General features: G+C 34.5%; 4 protein-coding genes across 4 annotated transcripts; all 4 read right to left on the reverse strand.

Annotated features, from left to right (window-relative positions):
• Positions 1-264: 264 nt before the first annotated feature.
• On the reverse strand, positions 265-1,562 carry LOC116014742 (kiwellin-like). Its single transcript, XM_031254688.1, has 2 exons — positions 1,123-1,562; positions 265-391 (listed from the first exon to the last, which is right to left on the reverse strand). Exons 1-2 carry the CDS (start codon positions 1,560-1,562, stop codon positions 265-267), a joined length of 567 nt encoding a protein of 188 aa, XP_031110548.1.
• A 5,329-nt stretch (positions 1,563-6,891) lies between these two features.
• LOC116017196 (kiwellin-like) lies at positions 6,892-7,879 on the reverse strand. The gene is made up of 2 exons (XM_031257729.1): positions 7,415-7,879; positions 6,892-7,227 (listed from the first exon to the last, which is right to left on the reverse strand). Exons 1-2 carry the CDS (start codon positions 7,846-7,848, stop codon positions 7,014-7,016), a joined length of 648 nt encoding a protein of 215 aa, XP_031113589.1. The 5' UTR covers positions 7,849-7,879; the 3' UTR covers positions 6,892-7,013.
• A 3,109-nt stretch (positions 7,880-10,988) lies between these two features.
• On the reverse strand, positions 10,989-12,686 carry LOC116017408 (kiwellin-like). Its single transcript, XM_031257991.1, has 2 exons — positions 12,220-12,686; positions 10,989-11,467 (listed from the first exon to the last, which is right to left on the reverse strand). The coding sequence occupies exons 1-2, from the start codon at positions 12,657-12,659 to the stop codon at positions 11,254-11,256; spliced, it is 654 nt and encodes a 217-aa protein (XP_031113851.1). The 5' UTR covers positions 12,660-12,686; the 3' UTR covers positions 10,989-11,253.
• Positions 12,687-23,569: 10,883 nt separating this feature from the next.
• Positions 23,570-24,575, reverse strand: LOC116017456 (kiwellin-like). Its single transcript, XM_031258043.1, has 2 exons — positions 24,138-24,575; positions 23,570-23,947 (listed from the first exon to the last, which is right to left on the reverse strand). Exons 1-2 carry the CDS (start codon positions 24,560-24,562, stop codon positions 23,734-23,736), a joined length of 639 nt encoding a protein of 212 aa, XP_031113903.1. The 5' UTR covers positions 24,563-24,575; the 3' UTR covers positions 23,570-23,733.
• Between the last annotated feature and the right edge of the window lie 567 nt (positions 24,576-25,142).

A 25,142-nucleotide genomic window follows, 5' to 3' on the forward strand; every position in this document is an offset into this window, starting at 1 on the left:
TTTTTGGGTGGGGGGGGGAGGGTTAATTTGAAAACAAAAGTCCCAAACAAATCGTCGTTACATTTTATAAATTAAAATAACACAACAATAGTTCAATTATATTGAAAATTAGAATTCTTCATGACACTTTAGTGTTATGTTGATATATTTTGATCACACAGATGAATGATTAATTAGGCCATGGCCCATGTAACAGGGACGCGGCCCAAATCTTTATTTAGGCCCAGAGCATTCCAAACAGCCGCCGACCCATCAACGATGTTGTTATCGCACGGCACCTGTCCTGCATATATGCTCCTTGTCACATCCGTGCATGGAGTCACACTCATCCACCACCTTCGCCGTCGTGCTCCTCCCGTTACTCGCCGTGATACGAATCATCTTCCCGCACCTATGTTAAGACGAGACACAAATGTTTAAATTTGGTGTCAGAGCTAACTAGATCAGATTATATTAGAGCTGGTCAAAATAGTTGATTCGCACACCTGACTACATGAAGTAACGTGTTAAGCATATAATATTGATGGATTTAATTAACCCGAGTATGTAGCTCAAATCAATAAACTCGATAGAATTTATGTGGGTATGACAAGTATTGGATCAAAGGATACCCCAGAGGTAATTATGTATTGAATAACGGATAATGCTATTATAAAATAATAATGGTGTAATAATAAGACAAGAATTTTAATTTGTTGGGACAAAAGTAAACGAAGATGTCTTAATAGGACAATATTGGATGCTTTTATACTAATTTTAGGCCTAACTACCCGGAGAGATGGGAGGAGAAGTCCTCTAACGGCATTGGACCGCTTCCCAAGCCGCAAAGACCGGCCACGCGAGACTCGGGGTCTCGGTTGAGCCGACCCCCGATGTCGACCCTCGAGGTTGGCCGAGACGACCCCAAAGGTCGGCCCCGGAGATCGATCCTCGAGGCCAGCCCCAGAGGTCGGCCGAGGCCTAACTGGACGGTTCTAACTTCGGTTGGGCCTGGGTCGGCCCACGTATTCCCTCCCAGGACCCACTCTATGTTCGGGTATGATTTATCCATCAAATATATAAACATTAATCCAATTATCAGCTTAATGTTTTAGTTTAATGGTGAGCACATATTTCAATTACCTAGACCCTCCGGCGTACCACCCGGTTGACAACACCACCACTCTTTTGTTATTGTCGTGGTACTGCTCGTCACATTCGGACGGAGCGCCACCGTCGCCGCCTTCGCTGAAGTCGTTGAGGGTGAGTATGGCCGGCGTGGAGGACTTCACCGGCGGCGAGCACCGGTAGGTAGGCTTAGTCTCGCCGTTGCACGTCATACTCCCGACCGGTTTACAGTCGCCGAGAGTTGGAGGCGAGGGAGTAGAGCCGCCGCCCCCACCGCAGATATGTGTTCCGACGTCGGGGTCGTCGTTGCACTTCCCGCCGATGCAAATTAGCTGGCCGGAACAATCGTTCAAGGTTCTGCAGGGACCATTGCAGGAGGAAAGTGCGTTTCCTTGGAGTGAAAAACCAAAGAGAATTGCGAAAATGGAGAGAGAAATAAGAGCAAGATTTGCCATGGCTACGTTGCTACTGCCTATATCGGATTTGACGATGAAATATGATGTTTGTATGAACATATTTATAGTAACACTCTATCCAAATAACAACAATTTTGCGACTGCTACTATGTTAAGGATAAAGTGGGAAAAGTCATGATTTTGAATAGGCGCAAAAATTTGTGGGACAAAAAATAATAATTGTATCTTAATTAATCCACTCACATATGGTGGATTTGATTTAATACAATATCGTTACATGCTTGATAAGCACTATTTTTATACTTATTTATATTTGAATCTTATAATAAATTAGTTTTATTTATTTTACATTATATTTATTTTAAGTTTTGTTTTATATTTCATACCTAATATAATAGTTAATTGAATAATTAGGCTTAATGAATTTATTAATAAAAATTAAGCTTAGTTAATTATTTGAGATAATTATTGTCTTTTGTATTATTATTTGGCTTAAGTATATATTTATTGTTTTAATGTTATGTGGAGCCCAATTTAGTCTAATGAATTGCTAATTTCCCTTTCCCCCTGTTTCTTATGTTTTGTGCGTGAGATGAGGGCAGCAGGTCATCGTGCATGCACGATTCACACTGCGGCCGCGGAAGACTCATGGTGCAACGAAAATTTCGCAACGATTTCGACTTTAATTTATTGTAATGAACGGCTGAAATTAAGCCAACTTTAATATAAATAGGGACGTATCTTTTCAGTAGAAATCATCGGTTTGTACGAAATAATTTTATTTACATTGTAATCACTTCTTACGATGCCCTGCTGAGTTCTTATTTTTTCAATTCGAGAATTATTTTTTCAATTCGAGGATTATTGAAGTTTGATTCTACCAGACCAGCTTTATTTAGCCTAAATTATTCTTTGCACTTTAGACCAGTAAGCTTAGCTTTATTTAGTCTAAATTATTCTTTGCACTTTATTATCTATATATCTTCTGTTATATTTATATAAATAATTGCTTGATTAATTGTTGCAACTTTATTTAGTCTAAATTATTCTTTGCACTTTATTATCTATATATCTTCTGTTATATTTATATAAATAATTGCTTGATTAATTGTTGCAAAAGGGCTCATTGTTCAATTGTTAAGTCATTAAATTGCTAATTAGAATCTTGAACCCGTAATTGTTTAAGTGTTCTGATGTTGGTAGCAGATAGCACAATTTGATTATAACTGATTTTCAATTTGTGTTATGAAGATATATAGTCTAGCTTAAATGAACCGAGCTTGTGAGTTTGTTGGCTAGGAGTGGTAGTCTTTCTAATTCTATTAATGTTGTTAGTAAATTAAATTCTAAGAGCTTGTTTAGGTTTGTTTATTAGCTAGGGAAGTAATTAAAGAGCTTGTTTTGATTACCGACGAAGTAAGGAAAGACATGTTGTTAGAGCTTGTTAATAACTATAACTAATCTAGTAAAGAGTAAAGTTAGTTTGGTTTGCATATCAATATCTATCTTGTTAGAATCAAATTGATATTATTCATTGGGTTGGATACCATTTGCCATTGACATTTATTTGATATTTATTTGCTATTTAATATTATCTTCCATTTTATTGTTACTATTTAAGTTTCTATGTCCATCTCATTATTTATTAAATCTACTGCTAAAAATAAGTCTAATCAATCTCTGTAGGTACGACCTTACTCATCGCTAGTGCAATTTAATAAGAGTAAATATTTATTATTTGTTGGTTTCGACACCCACACTGCTCATAAAATATTTCCCTCAACTCATCATTTTGGTGAAATATGGCGTTTCCACTCCCTCTTGCCTCTCATTTGGTGGATTCTGCATTGCCCACCTACAATTAAATCCTCAAACAGTAATGAAACCCTAATATATCCACTTGTATACAACAACTACAACTCTATATAAATAACATAAGATCTTTGTTGCTCCTCACTCACTCTAATCTCGGTAAGTCGTTGATAAGTGCCAAAATGTTCATGTTTTCACCTTGCATTTAAGTTTATTTTCCTTGTCATTGGTTATAATTTTACCCAAAATGTTCCTCATTTGATTCATTTGTGTGTTTATGTGTAATTCTTGATGACTTAGATGAATTGGATGATTTTTGGAGCATTTTGGATGCATGAAGAGTCAATGGAAGCTTAGGACAAGATATGAAGATGAGAGAAACACCTCTTGAAGAACCAAAGAGTGGTGCTTTTAATGGTCTTAGTCATTTGGACTAACAAAGGCAAAATTGGAGCAAAAGAGCAAGAAGTTGAAATTCCCGCATAACTCGTCCACTGCTCGGTTTTTTAGCCATATCTTTTCGTAGGAATGTCCAAATCAAGTGTTCTTTATGTCATTGGAAAGCTAACTTGAAGGGCTACAACTTTGATGAAGACCATATACACAAATTCAAAGGATTCGGGGGTCTAAAATTGCCTAGAAGTCGAGCATTGTGCACAGGAGCACTGCCCGGTGGCCACAAGTTTGGCCACGGGCGTGGCCAGACCCGTGGCCACAAGGCAGTGCCACTGCCTGCTGGCCACAACCTGGCCACGGCCGTGGCCACGGTTGTGGCCAGTACTCTGCACTTTTTTGAGCGTTTTTTTTACCCTTTTTAAAGGGATTTTTCCATCCCAAAATGCTATCTCTCATTTTATCTCCATTTCCTAGCTAGGGTTTAGATAGAATAGCATAGAATAGGATAGAATACTAGTTTCCTTTCACTTCCAAGCATCAAGAACATTGCAAATGTTGGATCAAAAAGCTCAATAGTGAAGTTCTTCTTATCTTTTTCTCCTTTTGATTTCTCTTTATGCTTTCATCTACTTCTTTAATATTTTACATCTATTGTTATATTATGAGTAGCTAAACCTTTTGGGACTAGGATTTGGTTTGATTTCTTGCTATTGATGCCTTTATAAGTTGTATTGCATAAAGGGGATTATTTGGGTGTTCTAGGGTTAGTTGTGTGATTTGGGTTTGTTATGAAATTGTGTATAATTGTTGGATCCCTTTTATATGCATGTTTTGGAGTGTGTTTGTTGCTACGAGAGTAGAGCTTGTACACTAGCCACACATTCACACACTTAATGCCCAATACGAGAGTATTTCGGGTATTAAGGAGTATTTATGCTTTGTGTTCTTGTTTAGGCAACTTTAGGATGGATTGTCACGAGAGTGGAGTTCATAGTGAGGTTGCAAGTCCAAATAGCTACGAGAGTGGTATTTGGACATTTTTGTGCATCTCACTTACCCTATGCCTTGTTTTAATCCCCTAATCCTAAGTAGTATAATTGGCATCTTAGCTTGAATCAACCAAGTCCTAGTCCTAGTTTAATTTGTCTTTTGCTAAACCTTATCAACCAAACTCTTTAACTATATGTCTAGCTTCTATAAGAATAGTTTTAACTTGTGCTTAACTCCACATTGCATCAATTCCTAACATTACAAGAGCCATCTCCAGTGGAACGATATCTAAACTCTATACTATAATTTGATACTTGAATGAACCCGTGAAAAAGTCCTTGTCAGTCGTCTCTTGTTTTTTAGATAAGTGTAGCCAGCTAGGGTTGATTTGCATACTCGTATGTTTGTTGGGCAGAGGCTCGTGAAGGGCCGAGTTCAGCACCAAGTGGTTAGAGGATTATTGGGCAGAGGCCTAAAGTACCAAATCTAGCACCTGCCTCTTAAACATGTGGCAGTAGAAAGAAATAAAGTTGTGCCTTTGTTACAAGCTATAACTTTTGACATAGTGGTAAGTGTTTGATACTAACAAGGTTTAATCCATTTTGTTTTCAGAATGAGATAAACAAAAAAAATGAGAAGATTTGTGGTGCTTGCATTGATGATGATGGTGGTGGCCTCTTCTTGCTTGGCGATTGGGCATCAACTAGAGAGGAAGCTAGTGGTTGAGAACACTGACCACAACAACAATGATAATGGCGGCTATATGAATTCGCGCACATACCAAAATACATGTTTTGGGTCTTAGAGCAAGGCATCAACGGTTTATAGTGGGTTATTGTCTGATAGTAAGGTGGATGAGAGATAGAAGAAGAGAGAAAAAGAAGTTCTCTCTACAAGAGAGGGGATAATGGCAGAAAATGGCCCCACCAAATATTCACATTCAGCCTCATCATGCGTGCGTGATGGGCAATTAGTGCGCCCAGGCGCGTCTGACTTTCCTTTTATATATATTCTTTTTAAAAAAATGATATTTATTATTATTATTTTCTCTCTTTCCCATTTTCTTTTTCCCAATCACACTTACAAAAACTCCTCAATAACCGCGAAATATTCCCACTGATGATAAGGATGCTCTTAGGGCCATATATTACATGTGTTATAGTGTTTATATATGTATAGCAGTAACATATAGTTTATGCTGCACGCTACAAAATTAAGTTTAATTATATTACTGCATGTGTGGCATGTGAGAGTTTTATATGGTCATATTGTATATATGTGTGTCCGTATACATATATATACACCGTGTGCTATGTATATCTTATACGTAGTATATGCCAAACTCTGATCTATGGGTGTTGTACGAGTCAAATTTAAATCAGTCTCTGAGTAATAAAGGGTGTATAAAAAAAACTCAAATAAATTGTCCTTACATCTTGATTGTAAAATATAAATTATTATTTTTTTATTGTGTAATATCAATTTTATTTAATTTGAGAAATAACTTGGAATTATTACTCAAATATAAGGATCGGGTATTACCTTTTGTTTTAAAAATTCCAATTCATCAAACAAATGGTGATAAATTATAGGGCAAGTGTGTATATAAACACTACACCTCCTTGAATGGACTATTTCAAGTCTTAATTGACTTCATTGAGAACAATTTCAATCATTATCTCGTGGATCAAAATCCACCTTGTAAGGTGTACCATTTAGTATATTAAATGTTAATTTTAGTATGTTATGTATTTATTTTTTGAAGGTTTAATTTTATTATACTGAAAGTTTATTATTTAGTATATTATATAAAAATGAACTTTTAATATAAAAAAACATTTATCAGTAGTTCATATTGCAATGTTGACAACGATTCATTTTTCTTTGATTTTCTTAATTGTCTTGGTGTTGATTAGTCTTTTATGTTAGTCAATTATTTTCTCATCGATCATATATTTGCAGCTCGATTATAAAATAATAATAAGTAGTAGCACTTGTAATCTCTATGAGATACGACACTCGTTACTTAACCTTCTATATTAAAAAACGATAGATGCAATTATCTAGACGATTTTGTATATATATAGTTGCACATTGAGTAGCAATATTATTACTCCACACCTTATGATGAATAATATAAGTATATAACAAGTTATAGAGTCATTTGAAATATATAGAAAGCATATTCCCCCATGAGGAAATTATTTTGCATTACCTTTATTGAAAATCACACTTCTTTCGTGACACTTTATTGTTATGTTACCATATTTTGATCACATAAATAAATGACCATTAGGCCATGGTCCATTTAACAGGGACTCGGCCCAAATCTTGATTTAGGCCCAGAGCATTCCAAACAGCCGCCGACCCATCAACGATGTTGTTATCGCACGGCATCTGTCCTGCATGCTCCTTGTCGCATCCGTGCATGGAGTCACACTCATCCACCACCTTCGCCGTCGTGCTCCTCCCGTTACTCGCCGTGATACGAATCATCTTCCCGCACCTATGTTAAAACGAGACAGATATTTCAATTTAGTATCAGAACTAACTAGATCAGATTATAGTGATCTGTTTTTTAGAACCAATCAAAATAGTTGACTCAGAAACGTGTTGAGCATATAATATATAAACATTAATTCAATTATCAACTTAGTAATTTAGTTCAGATGGAGCACACATAGTTCAATTACCTAGACCCTCCGGCGTACCACCCGGTGGACAATGCCACCACTCTTTCGTTATTGTCGTGGTACTTCCCGTCGCATTCCGACGGAGCGCCACCATCGCCGCCTTCGCTGAAGTCGTTGAGGGTGAGTATGGCGGGAGTAGAGGACTTCACCGGCGGCGAGCACCGGTAGGTAGGCTTAGTCTCGCCGTTGCACGTCATACTCCCGGCCGGTTTACAGTCGCCGGAAGTTGGAGGCGAGGGAGTAGAGCCCCCTCCGCAGATATTTGTTCCGACGTCGGGATCGTCTTTGCACTTCCCGCCGATGCAAATTAGCTGGCCGGAACAATCGTTCAAGGTTCTGCAGGGACCATTGCAGGAGGAAAGTGCATTTCCTTGGAGTGAAAAACCGACGAAAATTGTGAAAATGCAGAGAGAAATAAGAGCAAGATTTGCCATGGCTACGTTAGTACTTCCTATATCGGATATGAATTGCTATTTGACGATGAAATATGATGTTTGTAGGCACATATTTATAGTAAAACTCTATCCAAATAACAACAATTTTGCGACTGCTGCATAGCAATAATAACGTTGTCGATAGAGCGGGAAAAGTCATGATTTTCGGCCATGCATGTATGGTTACGAGTTAGTCAATTCAAGTTGCAAATAGTGGCTACATTGAGTTAGTAAGCTGACTTCTAATTGGTCAACACACGTATATCTATAATTATTCTTGCTTGCACCCCTAGGCTTTATTATATCTCATGTGTTATATATATAATTTGTGGATCATTATTATATAATAATAAGATTTACTCATTACACATTATCAGTTAATTATTAATAGAGAATAAATTTTTATAATATTTAAATTAATCATTAAATTACACAATAAAAATACAATTAGGTCATCTAACTAAAAAAAAAGAGTGAAATTAGGTAGCTGAACTGTGCAATAAATTAATTTTTTAATTTATTTTAATGATTAAAAATAAAATAAAAATATTAAAATAAACCCCACCTCTCCCCATTTTGACTCCAGGCCAGATACGAAGACAAGGGAGGGGCCTTTTTTTTTTTCTTTTTTTTTTTTAAAAAATATTTTATTTAAAATAAAAAAAAATATATTATAATATGATGATGGTCAACGATAACATGAGGATCATGCTAAATTTGATCGCATTACATATTTTTAAACGGTTCAGAAATCTAATTACACTTTTTTTTTTAATTTCACTTTTGTGTGTAGTTTAACGGGTAATTTGAAACTTTTTCCACCAAAGAATACAATAATTATTAGTATGAATATCATTATATACATTAAATCCAACTTGGCGAACCTAAATTAACTCATCCTTTGAGAACCAAGGAAAATAATACATCCGCATTTATTTACATTTAATTTGGTCATCATCATTAATTGGTTGCTACTAACTTATTAATTCAGCTTTCATTAATTAAATTAATGCGAATTATATATTTTCTTCAATTTGCAAGAGTTGAAAATAAAATTATCACAATTAGACTTAAAAAATTTCACGTGCCTGATGAGCGCACTAAGGTGGCTACTCTAAAATTCTTTTTTTTTTTTTCTTTCTTTCTTTCTTTCCCTCTCCCATCCAACTCATAAATAATTTGACAAAAAAAAAATAGAGTTAATTCCATTTTTAGTCCTAGAATTATAGGTGGCAGACTATTTAAGTCTTTTTTTTATTTATTAGAACGTCCACTTTTGGTTCTAGTATTATTGCGACATGACCATTTTTTATTCTTCATCAACAAAACAGTTTAAATATCGTTAAATACAATAGCATTTCGGTCTTCAATTATGGATGTTTTTTTATAAAAAAAAACATAAAAAATATAGCAGTTCACATACTTTATATAAAAAAATTGAAACGTCTTTGTATTATTTAACGGCGTTTCGTTGATTTTGTTGATGGAGGACTAAAAATGGTCATGCCACAATAATATTAGGATCAATTAAGGATGTTCTAATAAAAAATGACTAAAAGTGAATTGTCACCGATAAATCTAGGACTAAAAATAGAATTAATTAACTCAAAGAAATTATATTGTATTTAAGTTTTACATACATTTTAATGAATATTTCTTAAAATTAAAATTAATGAGACTTGAATATTTCTTCCAATTTACAATAGTTGAAATATAAAATGATCCTAAATCTAGATACAGTCAAATAAAACTAAGATGTGATTTATAATTTACATACTATTCAATCCCATGTCACTTGAAAAGCTTCTCTTTTACTGCAAAAGGCCACTAGCACCCTATAAAAGGGGTTTTAATCTCCATTTTATTTAGTTTTAGGGTGAAAATACTTACGAATTGAACTAAAGACATTTAATTAAGATGAAAAAGATCTACATTTATCTTATCCCCGCTACATAAGTATATTTAGGTGTGAAATTGTGCATATAGAAAAATGAATTAGAGTTATAGTGAATGATATTTATCAAATTCATGTTAATTAGGATGTATCATCATTTTTTCACAAGCCATCAACACTGTTTGATAGTAAATATACTCCAGGACCGGTCGGATACATTCCAGACCCGGACGGTGGACGTTAGGTCGGGAGGCCGGCTGGTCGGGAAGGTCGAAGTGAGGTCGGGCGACACGGGCCGAACAGTACCTTCGACCCATCCACAACGTGGCTTAGCTTGCCAACGGCTGCCACGTACTCTTTCCCGCTTGGGCGCGGGATGAGGCGGGCTTATGCGCGCCACGTTCCCGCCATGCCGGAGGCCCAGCGACCACGCCTTCCCCCCTTATAAATAGCGCATTTATGAGGAGAGAGGGGATCTTTTGGCCGATTCTTGATTAAGTCTTGAAGCGAGCTCGGACAGTATGGAAGCCCACTGCCGACCTGCCGAGACCTTCGAGCCCATACTTGTATTGTAAACCGGGTTTGGATCCTTGAGGCAATAACAGATCGTATTTTCCGATTTTAGCTTGGTATCCGTATTTAACCATATCACTGTTGTTAACGCATTTATGTTGATTTGATCACAGCTCACTTTGGTAATAAGTTAACTTCAATGGTAAAGACATCAAGTTGTATCAAGTAGAACCTAGTTTAAATTCATGTAGCCATATGTATAATGCTTAGCTTGTTTTTATTTAGCGACATAATTTGAATAACTATATTTTTATTATGTGAAATAAGTGTGAGTTATGGATTAATATTGGTTAAATAATTGGTAATGGAGTTATTAAAAAGAATATGGAAAATTATGTCCCCAAAAGGCCAAAAGATACAACCTAACCTACACGGCTACACGTACTATTTTTAAGTACAATGTACAAATCTTTTAACACATAAAAAATGACATAAGTAGGGATATAACATGTATAACAATAATAGACAATTTTATACTAAAAAAAGCAAAAAAAAAAAATATATATTGATCACTTTTCATTGACGAATACTCGATCGATGATGAATAAATCACCATTTCAATTTGTAACAGTGAGGATCCTAGAAAATAGGAAATTAATCTCAACAGTTAAGAATAAAAAAAAATAAAAAGACAAAATAATAATAAGTAGTGGCACTTGTAGTCTCTATGGGATACCACACTTGTCACTTAACCTTCTATATTAAAAAGATGATAGATACAATTATCTAAACGATTTTGTATAGTTGCACATTGAGTATCAATATTATTACTCCACACCCCAAGGATGCATAATATAACAAGTTTTAGAGTCATTCGAAATACATAGAAAGCATCCCCCATGAGGAAATTATTTTGCATTACCTTTATTGAAAATTACACTTCTTTCGTGACACTTATTGTTATGTTACCATATTTTGATCACACAAATAAATGAATATTAGGCCATGGTCCATTTAACAGGGACTCGGCCCAAATCTTGATTTAGGCCCAGAGCATTCCAAACAGCCGCCGACCCATCAACGATGTTGTTATCGCACGGCACCTGTCCTGCATGCTCCTTGTCGCATCCGTGCATGGAGTCACACTCATCCACCACCTTCGCCGTCGTGCTCCTTCCGTTATTCGCGGTGATACGAATCATCTTCCCGCACCTATGTTAAGATGAGACACACATGTTTAAATTTAGTGTCAGAGCTAACTAGATCAGATTATATTAGAGTTGGTCAAAATAGTTGACTCGCACACTTGACTTCATGAAGTAATGTGTTAAGCATATAATATTGATGAATTTAATTAACTCGGGTAGTCCAAATCAATAAACCCGATAGAGTTTATAGGGAGTATGACAAATATTGGATCAAATGATATCTCGTGGTAATTATGTATTGAACAATGGATACTGCTATTACAATATAATAATGGTGTAATAATAAGACAAGAATGTTGTTAGGATAAAAATAGATGAATATGTCTTAATAGGACAATATTGCATGTTTATATTAATTTTAGGCCTAACCACCCGGAGAGATGGGAGGAGAAGTCCACTAGCGGCCTTGTACCGCTTCCAAAGCCGCAAAGACCGGGTCACGCGCGACTCGGGGTCTCGGCTGAGCCGACCCCCGATGTCGACCGAGGCTCGAGGTCTCGGCTGAGCCGACCCCCGATGTCGACCAAGGCTCGAGGTCTCGGCCGACCACGAAGCTCGGTCAAGACGACCCCAGAGGTCGGCCGTAGCCTAGTCGAATGGGTCCGACTTCGATTGGGCCTGGGTCGGCCCATGTATTCCCTCCCTGGGTTGACCCACTCCATGTTCGGGTATGATTTATCCATCAAATATATAAACATTAATCCAATAATCAGCTTAATGTTTTAGTTTAGATGGAGCAAGATATATTTCAATTACCTAGACCCTCCAGCGTACCACCCGGTGGACATCGCCACCACTCTTTCGTTATTGTCGTGGTACTTCTCGTCGCATTCCGACGGAGCGCCACCGTCGCCACCTTCGCTGAAGTCGTTGAGGGTGAGTATGGCGGGCGTAGAGGACTTCACCGGCGGCGAGCACCGGTAGGTAGGCTTAGTCTCGCCGTTGCACGTCATACTCCCGACCGGTTTACAGTCGCCGGAAGTTGGAGGCGAGGGAGTAGAGCCGCCGCCCCCTCCGCAGATATGTGTTCTGACGTCGGGGTCGTCGTTGCACTTGCCGCCGATGCAAATTAGCTGGCCGGAACAATCGTTCAAGGTTCTACAGGGACCATTGCAGGACGAAAGTGCATTTCCTTGGAGTGAAAAATCGACGAAAATTGCGAAAATGCAGAGAGAAATAAGAGCAACATTTGCCATGGCTACGTTAGTACGTCCTATATCGGATATGAAGTGTTTTTTGACGATGAAATATGATGTTTGTATGCACATATTTATAGTAAAACTTAATCCAAATAACAACAATTTTGTGACTGCTACTATGTTAAGGATAGAGTGGAAAAGTCATGATTTTCGGCCATGCATGCATGGTTACAAGTTGGTCAATAATGCACGTAGCTAATAGTACAGTGGCTACATTGATTTATTAATTAGCTGTCCCTAGATTGGCAATCAACACACGTATATCTATAATTATTCATGCGTAACACCCCTAAATTTTAACTTTAATATGTTATATAATTTACAGACTATTATATACTAATAAAATTTACTAAATATATCATCGGTCAAATGCTACTAAATTAAAGCATAAATTAACCAAAAAATACAATAATATTAGTACGAATATCATCACATATACATTAAGTCCAACTTGTAGAGCCTAAATTAGCCTCATGGCCCTCATCCTTGTAAGAATCAAGGAATATATATATATATATATATATTCGCATTGGTTTACATTTAATATGGTCATCATTAATTGGTGGCTACTAACTTATTAATTCAACTTTCATTAATTAAATTAATGACAATCATATGTTTTCTCCAATTTTCAAGAGTTGAAAATAAAATTATCATAATGAGACTTAAAATATTGCATATACTCGATGTGTGCGTCAAGGTGGCCACCCGAAAATTTTTTTCTTTATTTTTTTTTCTTTTGCGCTTTATGTTTTTTTTTTTTCATTATCTCCCCTCTAACTCATAAAAAATTAGAATATATATATATATATATATATATATATATATATATATATATATAAGTTTTATATATACATTAAAATGTCAACTTGCATTAACTAAAATTAATGAGACTACAATATAGTTGATATTCGGTACACAAGTAAATATTAGGTTACTAATTAAATTGTCTAAAATTATGCAATTAAACTAAATTTGACATATTTCGTATGTTATCACTAAATTGGTGGTTATCCTGTTAAAAATTATTATTTTTAATTTATTTTAATAATTTAAAATAAAATAAAATAAAATTTAAAATAAAAACCTCACCCACCTAATTTTTATGTCTCCAAGCCGGAGACGAAAAAGGGAGCCAAATTTGATCGGATTATATAATTTTAAACTGTTCAAGGATTTAATTGTAATTTTTATAAATTTAGTGACCCAATTACACTTTTATGTGTTGTATGCTGACTAATTTGAACTTCTGTTTTTAGTATGAATATCATCATATACATTAAATCCAACTTCGCAAACCTAAATTAGCCTCATCCTTAAGACTTAGAGAACCAAGGAAAATAATACACCCGCATTTACATTTAATTTGTTCATCATTAATTGGTTGCTACTAACTTATTAATTCAACTGTCATTAAAATTTTTTTTTGGAAGAAACTTTCATTAAATAAATTAATGAGAATAATATATTTTCTTCATTTTGCAAGAGTTGAAAATAAAATGGAAAAAAATCGAACATGACATCGAACTTTAGCTAAAAAGTCAATTAGGTCCCCTAAACTTTTTTTTTAAAAAAAAATTAAACCCATCAACATTATATTTTTAGTGCAATAAAGCCCAAAAATTGGTTAATAACCTGCAATCCGCGATACTCTGTTGATTTTTTGATGACAAAATGACCGACGGCTGGCGAACCTGCCTTCTACAATTCTACGGAGAATGGCGACCACTGATCATTAATTGGTTGCTACTAACTTATTAATTCAACTTTCATTAATTAAATTAATGAGAATTATATGTTTTCTTCAATTTTCAAGAGTTGAAAATAAAATTATCATAATTATACTTAAAAATTTTCATATACCCGATGAGTGCGTCAAGGTGGCTACCCTAATTTTCTTTTTCTTTTTTTGTTTTGTTTTGTATAAATTTTACCGCTGAACTTGCTCTTATATACATTAAGATGTCAACTTTCATTAATTAAAATTAATGAGACTTGAATATTTCCTTCAATTTACAAGAGTTAAAAAATAAAATGATCCTAAATCTAGATAGAGTCAAATAAAATTAAGATGCTATTTATAATTTACATACTATTCAATTTTATGTCACTTGAAAACTTCTCATTCCCTGCAAACACTACACCAAAAAGGTTATTTAGCGGCGGTTAATTTGTTATTTAGAGGCGGTTCAAAACCGCCACTAAACCGTTTAGAGGCGGTTCCCAAACCGTGTCTAAATAGTGTGTCGCGAAGGATTTAGAGGCGGTTTTAGACAAGTGTGGGAATTAATGGAAAATTTATTTAGCGACGGTTTTTAATGCATTTAGCGGCGGTTTTGTAACCGCCGCTAATAATCAATTATTTTTGTCTAGAGTTTAGCGACACTTACATAACCGCCACTAAATTATTTTATTTATTTTTACTTTAAATATTAGCGGCGGTTATATAACCGCCGCTAAATTAAGCTTTAGTTTTTAAATCATTTTTAAAATTATTTCTTATCTAATTGTAATGAAAGTTTTTGAACTGACATTAAAATTTTTCATTGTGTTTTAATTTTTATTTTTATAATTCTCATCAAATTATGCTTTTTTTTCTTTCTTTTTTTTTTAAAAAAAAAATCTCTACATTCAAATTTGCATTGCAACCACAAACAAACTCTATATACACATTTAATTGAAAAGAAAATCAATTTTAACGAATATTTGTCAAATAATATCAAACAATATTCAAGTACAACCAACCGTTTAAATATTAATTGAACTGTATACATAACTGAAAATTATTTTAAATGAAAAATATAAAGCAACATAATAGTTTATTCACCAATATGATGATGGTTTCATGCAAAAGGAAATTGCCCATTTACATCATCACTAGACGATGAATATCATTTTTCACCCGGGATGAGAATTGATAGTCATGACTTTTCCTTGTAGTATTTTGAATCTTCGAGGACTCAAACAACTAAGGAGCTTGGAGAGCGTATGTATTGATTGAAAAGCTAATATCTTCATTTTTGCTTTCCTCTGAATAGATCATACAACCTTCAGCCTGTATATACAACATATAATATAACTTACATTTCCTGTTTAAGTAGAAGAGAATGTGAATAACACAATGGATTTTGATACGATTACATAATAGATGAAAATCATGAAATGTCTTTCCACAAATACACGAAGGCATTTAAAAAACAAAAGAAGAAGAAGAAGAAGAAAGTAACTTCTCCAACAGTGGGATTCATCTTATTAAAAGACAATGTATGAAAATGCCTACCAAATTCGAACAAACTACTACAACTTGCTTCCCCAGAAGAATCCCTGCGAACAATGTTAAGACATGCATGTAGCATGAAAGTANACCGCCGCTAAATTAAGCTTTAGTTTTTAAATCATTTTTAAAATTATTTCTTATCTAATTGTAATGAAAGTTTTTGAACTGACATTAAAATTTTTCATTGTGTTTTAATTTTTATTTTTATAATTCTCATCAAATTATGCTTTTTTTTCTTTCTTTTTTTTTTAAAAAAAAAATCTCTACATTCAAATTTGCATTGCAACCACAAACAAACTCTATATACACATTTAATTGAAAAGAAAATCAATTTTAACGAATATTTGTCAAATAATATCAAACAATATTCAAGTACAACCAACCGTTTAAATATTAATTGAACTGTATACATAACTGAAAATTATTTTAAATGAAAAATATAAAGCAACATAATAGTTTATTCACCAATATGATGATGGTTTCATGCAAAAGGAAATTGCCCATTTACATCATCACTAGACGATGAATATCATTTTTCACCCGGGATGAGAATTGATAGTCATGACTTTTCCTTGTAGTATTTTGAATCTTCGAGGACTCAAACAACTAAGGAGCTTGGAGAGCGTATGTATTGATTGAAAAGCTAATATCTTCATTTTTGCTTTCCTCTGAATAGATCATACAACCTTCAGCCTGTATATACAACATATAATATAACTTACATTTCCTGTTTAAGTAGAAGAGAATGTGAATAACACAATGGATTTTGATACGATTACATAATAGATGAAAATCATGAAATGTCTTTCCACAAATACACGAAGGCATTTAAAAAACAAAAGAAGAAGAAGAAGAAGAAAGTAACTTCTCCAACAGTGGGATTCATCTTATTAAAAGACAATGTATGAAAATGCCTACCAAATTCGAACAAACTACTACAACTTGCTTCCCCAGAAGAATCCCTGCGAACAATGTTAAGACATGCATGTAGCATGGAAGAATCCCTGCGAACAATGTTAAGACATGCATGTAGCATGAAAGTATGAAGAAAAGATAAGAATTTACACTAATTGCTCATATACCCCCACAGAAAAGATAAGAATTTACACTAATTGCTCATATACCCCCACTGCAAAACACAAAATTTACACTAATTGCTCATATACCCCCACTGCAAAACACAAATACAATTGATACACAACCACTTTGAGTTGTTTTATTACTTATCATAGACCAACTCAAATAAATGAATATTAATATTTCTACTAATTAGAGCATTATTAAATAAATGAATATTAATATTTCTACTAATTAGAGCATTATTAGCTAAATGAATATTAATATTTCTACTAATTAGAGCATTATTAGCTAAAGATAACAGCATATTTCTACTAATTAGAGCATTATTAGCTAAAGATAACAGCATCACTAGATCAGTACCTCAAATATTTGTATCAGGAATGTCTTGATTGATTTGCTTTTGTCTATGAAGGTTTCGCTTCCAACTTCCAGTCTACCAATTTGCTTTGGATCAACCTCATCCTTCTCAAGAAGTGAAGTATGACTGTAAATCAGCAAATAAATAGGTTGGACCAGATCACATAAAGACAATATTTTGCAAAAGTGAAGTTATTCTACCACTTTAGACAACACAAAGTCATAAAGCTATTGAACTAATTAGCCTAACCAAGCAAATTCTGTACCACAGCTTGACCATCTAACAGAATCCATTTTGTTCAGAAATAGGGCTAATACCTCATTGATATGACATCCTCCACCTCACTTCGAAGATGTGATGTCTCTCACAAGACAATTTGTACTTTTTAGATCTCGATGAACTATCTTCATGCAATGAATACACATCAACCCTCTTAGTATGCATGTAGAAAATAACAGTCAGTTAATAAACAATAACCTGTAGCACAAAATCTATAATCATAATTTCACGAATGTTTTTAAACATAAAAATAACCCACCTGCATATATCACATAGCATCCTAAGTCTCCTCCGCCAGCTGAGCAGCTTCTTTTCACCACTTAAATGAATCAAATAGTAAAGTGATCCCATCTCCATGTACTCAGTAACCATGGACAGATATGGCAGCTTTGTGCAAGCACCGAGAAACGGGAAAAGACATCCGCTAAATCAGTAATGCTTTAATATCAAATAAATAAATCAACAATAGTTGGAGAAAGGCATACAACTTCGGCCCCGGAGGCAGATAAAAACTCAAAAGAGACAAGTTAGTGTAAATACATATTGAAAGAAATAGAGCTGATTACATGGACAATATGACCATTTCAAAAATCAAAACAAAAAAATTAAAAAATATATAAAAGAGAGAGAGAGAGATGGCAAGATACCTTAGGATGGAAATTTCATTGCAGAAATCCTCCATGTTTTCAACAGTCAAATCTTGCAACAAGAAAACTTTGATTACAACTTTTGTTCCATTCCAAATGCCATGAAAAACTTCTCCAAAGAATCCTAGAAATGGACAGGAATTAAACAGTAACAATGAACTGACAAAAATATATAAATGGCTAGAATATTTTTACCCAGACTTGCAGGTGAATCTATTTTGGTTTTCTATGCATATCTATAGATAATACTTCGTAGTGCTTTGAGAAAGAATTTGAAAGATTGGTAAAAAAATCATAGTTCACAGCGGTTAATTTTAAGCACCTAGACATATGGTTTTGCTGTGATAAAGGTTGAAAGCATATTCACATTCATGAAATATAAATTATGGTAAATAAGCCACTCTTCTTGGTGGTNTAAGAATTTACACTAATTGCTCATATACCCCCACTGCAAAACACAAATACAATTGATACACAACCACTTTGAGTTGTTTTATTACTTATCATAGACCAACTCAAATAAATGAATATTAATATTTCTACTAATTAGAGCATTATTAGCTAAAGATAACAGCATCACTAGATCAGTACCTCAAATATTTGTATCAGGAATGTCTTGATTGATTTGCTTTTGTCTATGAAGGTTTCGCTTCCAACTTCCAGTCTACCAATTTGCTTTGGATCAACCTCATCCTTCTCAAGAAGTGAAGTATGACTGTAAATCAGCAAATAAATAGGTTGGACCAGATCACATAAAGACAATATTTTGCAAAAGTGAAGTTATTCTACCACTTTAGACAACACAAAGTCATAAAGCTATTGAACTAATTAGCCTAACCAAGCAAATTCTGTACCACAGCTTGACCATCTAACAGAATCCATTTTGTTCAGAAATAGGGCTAATACCTCATTGATATGACATCCTCCACCTCACTTCGAAGATGTGATGTCTCTCACAAGACAATTTGTACTTTTTAGATCTCGATGAACTATCTTCATGCAATGAATACACATCAACCCTCTTAGTATGCATGTAGAAAATAACAGTCAGTTAATAAACAATAACCTGTAGCACAAAATCTATAATCATAATTTCACGAATGTTTTTAAACATAAAAATAACCCACCTGCATATATCACATAGCATCCTAAGTCTCCTCCGCCAGCTGAGCAGCTTCTTTTCACCACTTAAATGAATCAAATAGTAAAGTGATCCCATCTCCATGTACTCAGTAACCATGGACAGATATGGCAGCTTTGTGCAAGCACCGAGAAACGGGAAAAGACATCCGCTAAATCAGTAATGCTTTAATATCAAATAAATAAATCAACAATAGTTGGAGAAAGGCATACAACTTCGGCCCCGGAGGCAGATAAAAACTCAAAAGAGACAAGTTAGTGTAAATACATATTGAAAGAAATAGAGCTGATTACATGGACAATATGACCATTTCAAAAATCAAAACAAAAAAATTAAAAAATATATAAAAGAGAGAGAGAGAGATGGCAAGATACCTTAGGATGGAAATTTCATTGCAGAAATCCTCCATGTTTTCAACAGTCAAATCTTGCAACAAGAAAACTTTGATTACAACTTTTGTTCCATTCCAAATGCCATGAAAAACTTCTCCAAAGAATCCTAGAAATGGACAGGAATTAAACAGTAACAATGAACTGACAAAAATATATAAATGGCTAGAATATTTTTACCCAGACTTGCAGGTGAATCTATTTTGGTTTTCTATGCATATCTATAGATAATACTTCGTAGTGCTTTGAGAAAGAATTTGAAAGATTGGTAAAAAAATCATAGTTCACAGCGGTTAATTTTAAGCACCTAGACATATGGTTTTGCTGTGATAAAGGTTGAAAGCATATTCACATTCATGAAATATAAATTATGGTAAATAAGCCACTCTTCTTGGTGGTCTAAATATAAATTATGGTAAATAAGCCACTCTTCTTGGTGGTCTTCTGATCCTTTATGGTAAATAAGCCACTCTTCTTGGTGGTCTTCTGATCCTGCTTCCTGCTCTGTTAACGTTTAAATATGTTCAAAAGTTAATGATATTCGTGCATTCTTGTATACTTCAATCTTCATTAGCCTTAGAACTAACCTTCTCCACCCCGGAGTCCTTATACTCCACAATCAATGGATTTTGCATTTTCAAAATCAGTGTCATCTATAGAGAAAAGATAAAGACCTAGTCTAAAGGCATGTAACAATGTGATCTTCAATACACATGCTTTAACAGTTCTCTTAGCTGTACACTCCTTTACAGAAATATGATGACGATTTGCTGGTTAAAGATTATGCATTTCTTCTATCCCGGAAAATTCTATAATTGAACAAGTATACCTAGTTACATAGAAATCTACCGTATCTATCGTGAAAACACAATTTTTTAAACCACATTGTTAAAAAATTAATACGAAAAATATGTTATTTTAAAAAATGAGCATTAAATGTAAAGTAGAGCAAAATGCTAAATATAGTAGAACATTATAGAATTATCAACGGTAAATGAAAAGAGAACTAAAATTCCAAATTAATTAACAAAATTCAAGCAAGGAGTACCTAAAAGTAGGGCAAAGATCCAAATTGAAAGTGACAAGAACCTTTAAAAACACACATTTTGGCATTCAACTAGGAAGCGGCGCTCCAAGGAGGAAGAGAAATAGCAAGCCATGATGAACTTAGATAGCAAATTTGATTCGTACAGAAAAAGGAAAAGCTGAAAGTCGAAAAGAAAAAGAAAAGGGAGAAATTACCAGAAAATGACTGTGAGAGCCGGGCGGATGGCGTGAGGCGGTGACTGTGAGAGCCGAGAGATGAGTGGAGAAGCCGAAAGTCGAAACTGAGAAGCAGAGAGTCGAAGAGGACAAAGAGGCTGGAGAGACCGGCAATGGCAGAGACGATCGACTATGAAGTAGGGTTAGGAATTTTTTATTACTAAATTTTTAGTGATTTAGCATAGTAGAATGGAGGATATATACATCATCGAAGGAAAATTTTACAGAAAAGAAATTAGCCACTTATTTTTTGTGGCGGTTTATATAACCGCCGCTAAACACTTATTTAGCAGCGGTTATAACAAACTGTCACTAATTTTATGTTGCTAAATGACTGATTTTTTGTAGTGAAAAGGCCACTTGCACCCTATAAAAGGGGTCTTCATCTCCATTTTATTTATTTTTAAGGTGAAAATACGTACAAATTAAATTAAATTCAAGACCTTTAATTAGAAGAAAGGGGTCCAGATTTATTTTATTCACGCTTCATAAGTATATTTAAGGTGTGAAATTGTGCATATATAAAAATGAATTTGAGTTATAGTAACATTGAAATTTATCAAATCAATGTCAGGATATATCTTATTTTAACGATTACAAGCCATCAACAATATTGTTAACGCATTTATGTTGATTTGATCACACCTCACTTTGGTAATAAGTTAACTTCAAATATATAATGCTTAGCTTGTTTTTATTATGTGAAAGGATTAATATTGGTTAAATAATTGGTAATGGAGATATTAAACAGAGTAAGGAAAATTATGTCCACAAAAAATACAACCTATACGCTATACTACTTTAATTTTAAGTACAATGTACAAATCTTTTAACACATAAAAAAGGACATAAGTAGCCAAGCAGGGATATAACATGTATAACAATAATAGTTCAATTTTTTTTAATATATAATATCAATTTTATTTGAGTAAAAATTTAAAATATTTTCCCAAATATAACTATATATATAATACCTTCCTTTTTTTTTTTTAATGCAATTCAAGCATATGGTCACCCTCTCTCTCTCTCTCTTTCTCTCTCTCTCTAGTTACTACTAATTTATTTAAGACTTTAATTAGGAAAATGTCTTCTTTAAAAAATTAAAAATTAAAAATAAAAACTTATGTATAAGAGAAAATTATGTACAAGAGTTGTTGTTAAAGACTTTGTGGTCTAGACGCACTTAGTTGCACCCTACATGGGAGGGGTATGTTTGAGTTTTAGTGGAGGTGATATTGGTTCACGTACTCATTTTTACTACATCACATACTCAATCATTATACTAATATACTGTGGACTATTAATCTATTATTCACATTGCAAAACACATTCATTTTTAGTATATTGAAGATTCTATTATTATTGTTATTATTATTATTATTATTATTATTATTATTATTATTATTATGAAACTTCTTTGGGTTATATCATGGACCCCATTTTTTAAATATTCATTATTAGTGTACTATATATTTATTTTTCGAAGGTTCATTTTTAATATCTAAAAAATAAACTTTTTGTATTTTAAAAATGAATCTTCGGTATATTAAAAATCTACTACGTGAACCTAGCCACTTTGCAAGTTGAAGGTCTTAGCTTACGCTACAAGTAAAGAAGACTGACTACGCCTGCAAGAGGGGCGGCTGATGCTGTGCGGGAATGATGGCTCTGTTGCCTCGGATAGTCAACCTACGTATAGCTGTAGAGCGATTGACTGACAAGACCAACAAGAGTGTGCCACGTCAAGCCACTTGCATCTGGAGCATTTAATGTTTAGCCAACTTGCTTAATATAAATAGGAGAGTCATCCCCTCATCACTTGTCATATCCAATACGTCATTACACAAAGTCACTTGTTATATATTCACTACTTTGCAATATCACACCACTTGTGGTATTCACTACATTGTATCACAATATCACTTGTGTAATCGTCTTCTTCTCCATAATACAACATGGCCTTAATATGTTTGGTTCTCACTCGACAAACCGATTGACCGGTTTGACCGACTGACTAAGGCCCTTTCTACTTGTTCACCATATACATATCCGTGTCGTGACCTCAGTCCAATTTGCACTATTAATAATGGAAGTGTCATTACACTGTATACTTGTTGGTAATTGTTATAATATTTTATTTACTAACATGATATTGATTTTCAAAATAAATTGATAATGAAATAATATTTTATGAAAAGGTTTATTTTTTCATGTGGGTTCATTTTTAAAATCACGAATTATAATTCAATATAATTCGCTATTCTCTATACTATGAGAATAGCCCTTCACAAGACTTCTCATGGTATTATACTATTTCTATCTTATTAGGAGTGGCAAAATTTATTCAATACCAAAAGTACCTTTATGAATGAACGGGATATCAGTTTCACAAATATTACATTTATGAAATTGATTGTATTTTTTTTTCCTTTTTTTTTTAAAAAAAATTACTCCACACCTCAAGAATGCATAATATAACAAGCTAAGTTTTAGATAGTCATTTTAAATATATACAAAGCATCCACCATGAGGGAATTACTGTGTATCTTGCATAACCTTTATTGAAAATTAGAATTCTTCATGACACTTTACTGTTATGTTAACATATTTAATTTGATCACACAGATGAATGATCAATTAGGCCATGGCCCATGTAACAGGGACTCGGCCCAAATCTTGATCTAGGCCCAAAGCATCCCAAACGGCCGCCGACCCATCAACGATGTTGTTATCGCACGGCAACTGTCCTGCATGCTCCTCGTCGCATCCGTGCATCGAGTCACATTCATCCACCACCGTCGCCGTCGTGCTCCTCCCGTTACTCGCCGTGATGCGAATCGTCTTCCCGCACCTGTATTAAGATGAAACACATGTTTGAATTTAGTATCAGAATTAACTAAACTATAATGATCTGTTATTTAGAACCAGTCAAAAGTAGCTGGTTCACACCTGAAGTAACATATTAATTATATAATATATAAAACATTAATTCAATTATCAGCTTAACATTTCAGTTAAAATGGAACACATGTTTCAATTACCTAGACCCTCCCGAGTACCACCCGGTGGACAGCGCCACTACTCTTTCGCCATTGTCGTGGAACTGCCCGTCGCATTCCGACGGCGCGCCGCCGTCGCCGCCTTCACTGAAGTCGTTGAGGGTGAGTGTGGCGGCCGTAGAGGACGTCACCGGAGGCGAGCACTGGTAGGTAGGCTTGGTCTCGCCGTTGCACGTCATACTCCCCACCGGTTCACAGTCGCCGGGAGTTGGAGTAGAGCCCCCTCCGCAGATATTTGTTCCGACGTCGGGGTCGTCGTTGCACTTCCCGTCGATGCAAATTAGCTCGCCGGAACAATCGTTCAAGGTTGTGCAGGGGCCGTTGCAGTCGGAAAGTGCATTTCCTTGGAGTGAAAAACCGACGAAAATTGCGAAAATGCAGAGAGAAATAAGAGCAAGATTTGCCATGGCTACGTTAGTACTTCCTATAGCGGATATGAAGTGATATTTGAGGATGAAATATGATGTTTGTATGAACATATTTATAGTAAAACTGTATCCAAATAACAACAATTTCGCGACTGCTGCACCAATAATAACGTTCTCGAATGTGGATAGAGTGGGAAAAGTCATGACTTTCGGCCATAATTCATGGTTACGAGTTGGTCAATGCAAGTTACTAATAGTGGCTACATTGATTTAGTAAACACACGTATATCCAACTTGTCAAACCCAAATGAGCTCATCCTCGAGGGAACCAATGAAAATAATACATCCGCATTGATTTACATTTAATCTGGTCATCACTCATCATTAATTGGTTGCTACTGACTTACTAATTCAGCTTTCATTAATTAAATTAATACAAATTATATATTTTCTAATTCTTCAATTTACAAGAGTTAAAAATAAAATTATCATAATTAGACTTAAAAAGCTTCGTGTGCCTGATGAACGTGTTAAGGTGGCCACCCTAAAATCCTTTTTTTTTTTTGTTTCTTTTGGGTTGGGGAGGGGATGGGGGGGGGGGGGGGGGGGGGAGTTTTTA

The sequence above is a fragment of the Ipomoea triloba genome, chromosome 4 (genome assembly GCF_003576645.1).
Source record: "Ipomoea triloba cultivar NCNSP0323 chromosome 4, ASM357664v1".
Classification (NCBI taxonomy): Eukaryota; Viridiplantae; Streptophyta; class Magnoliopsida; order Solanales; family Convolvulaceae; genus Ipomoea; species Ipomoea triloba.

Bases quoted from the DNA above. Each gene is read 5' to 3' on its own strand.
- LOC116014742 (XM_031254688.1), bottom strand. From the start codon at position 1,562: ATGGCAAATCTTGCTCTTATTTCTCTCTCCATTTTCGCAATTCTCTTT. The intron at 392-1,122 runs GTAATTGAAATA...GTCTTAACATAG, and splicing joins TGGTACGCCGGAGGGTCTAG to GTGCGGGAAGATGATTCGTA.
- LOC116017196 (XM_031257729.1), bottom strand. From the start codon at position 7,848: ATGGCAAATCTTGCTCTTATTTCTCTCTGCATTTTCACAATTTTCGTC. The intron at 7,228-7,414 runs GTAATTGAACTA...GTTTTAACATAG, and splicing joins TGGTACGCCGGAGGGTCTAG to GTGCGGGAAGATGATTCGTA.
- LOC116017408 (XM_031257991.1), bottom strand. From the start codon at position 12,659: ATGGCAAATGTTGCTCTTATTTCTCTCTGCATTTTCGCAATTTTCGTC. The intron at 11,468-12,219 runs GTAATTGAAATA...ATCTTAACATAG, and splicing joins TGGTACGCTGGAGGGTCTAG to GTGCGGGAAGATGATTCGTA.
- LOC116017456 (XM_031258043.1), bottom strand. From the start codon at position 24,562: ATGGCAAATCTTGCTCTTATTTCTCTCTGCATTTTCGCAATTTTCGTC. The intron at 23,948-24,137 runs GTAATTGAAACA...ATCTTAATACAG, and splicing joins TGGTACTCGGGAGGGTCTAG to GTGCGGGAAGACGATTCGCA.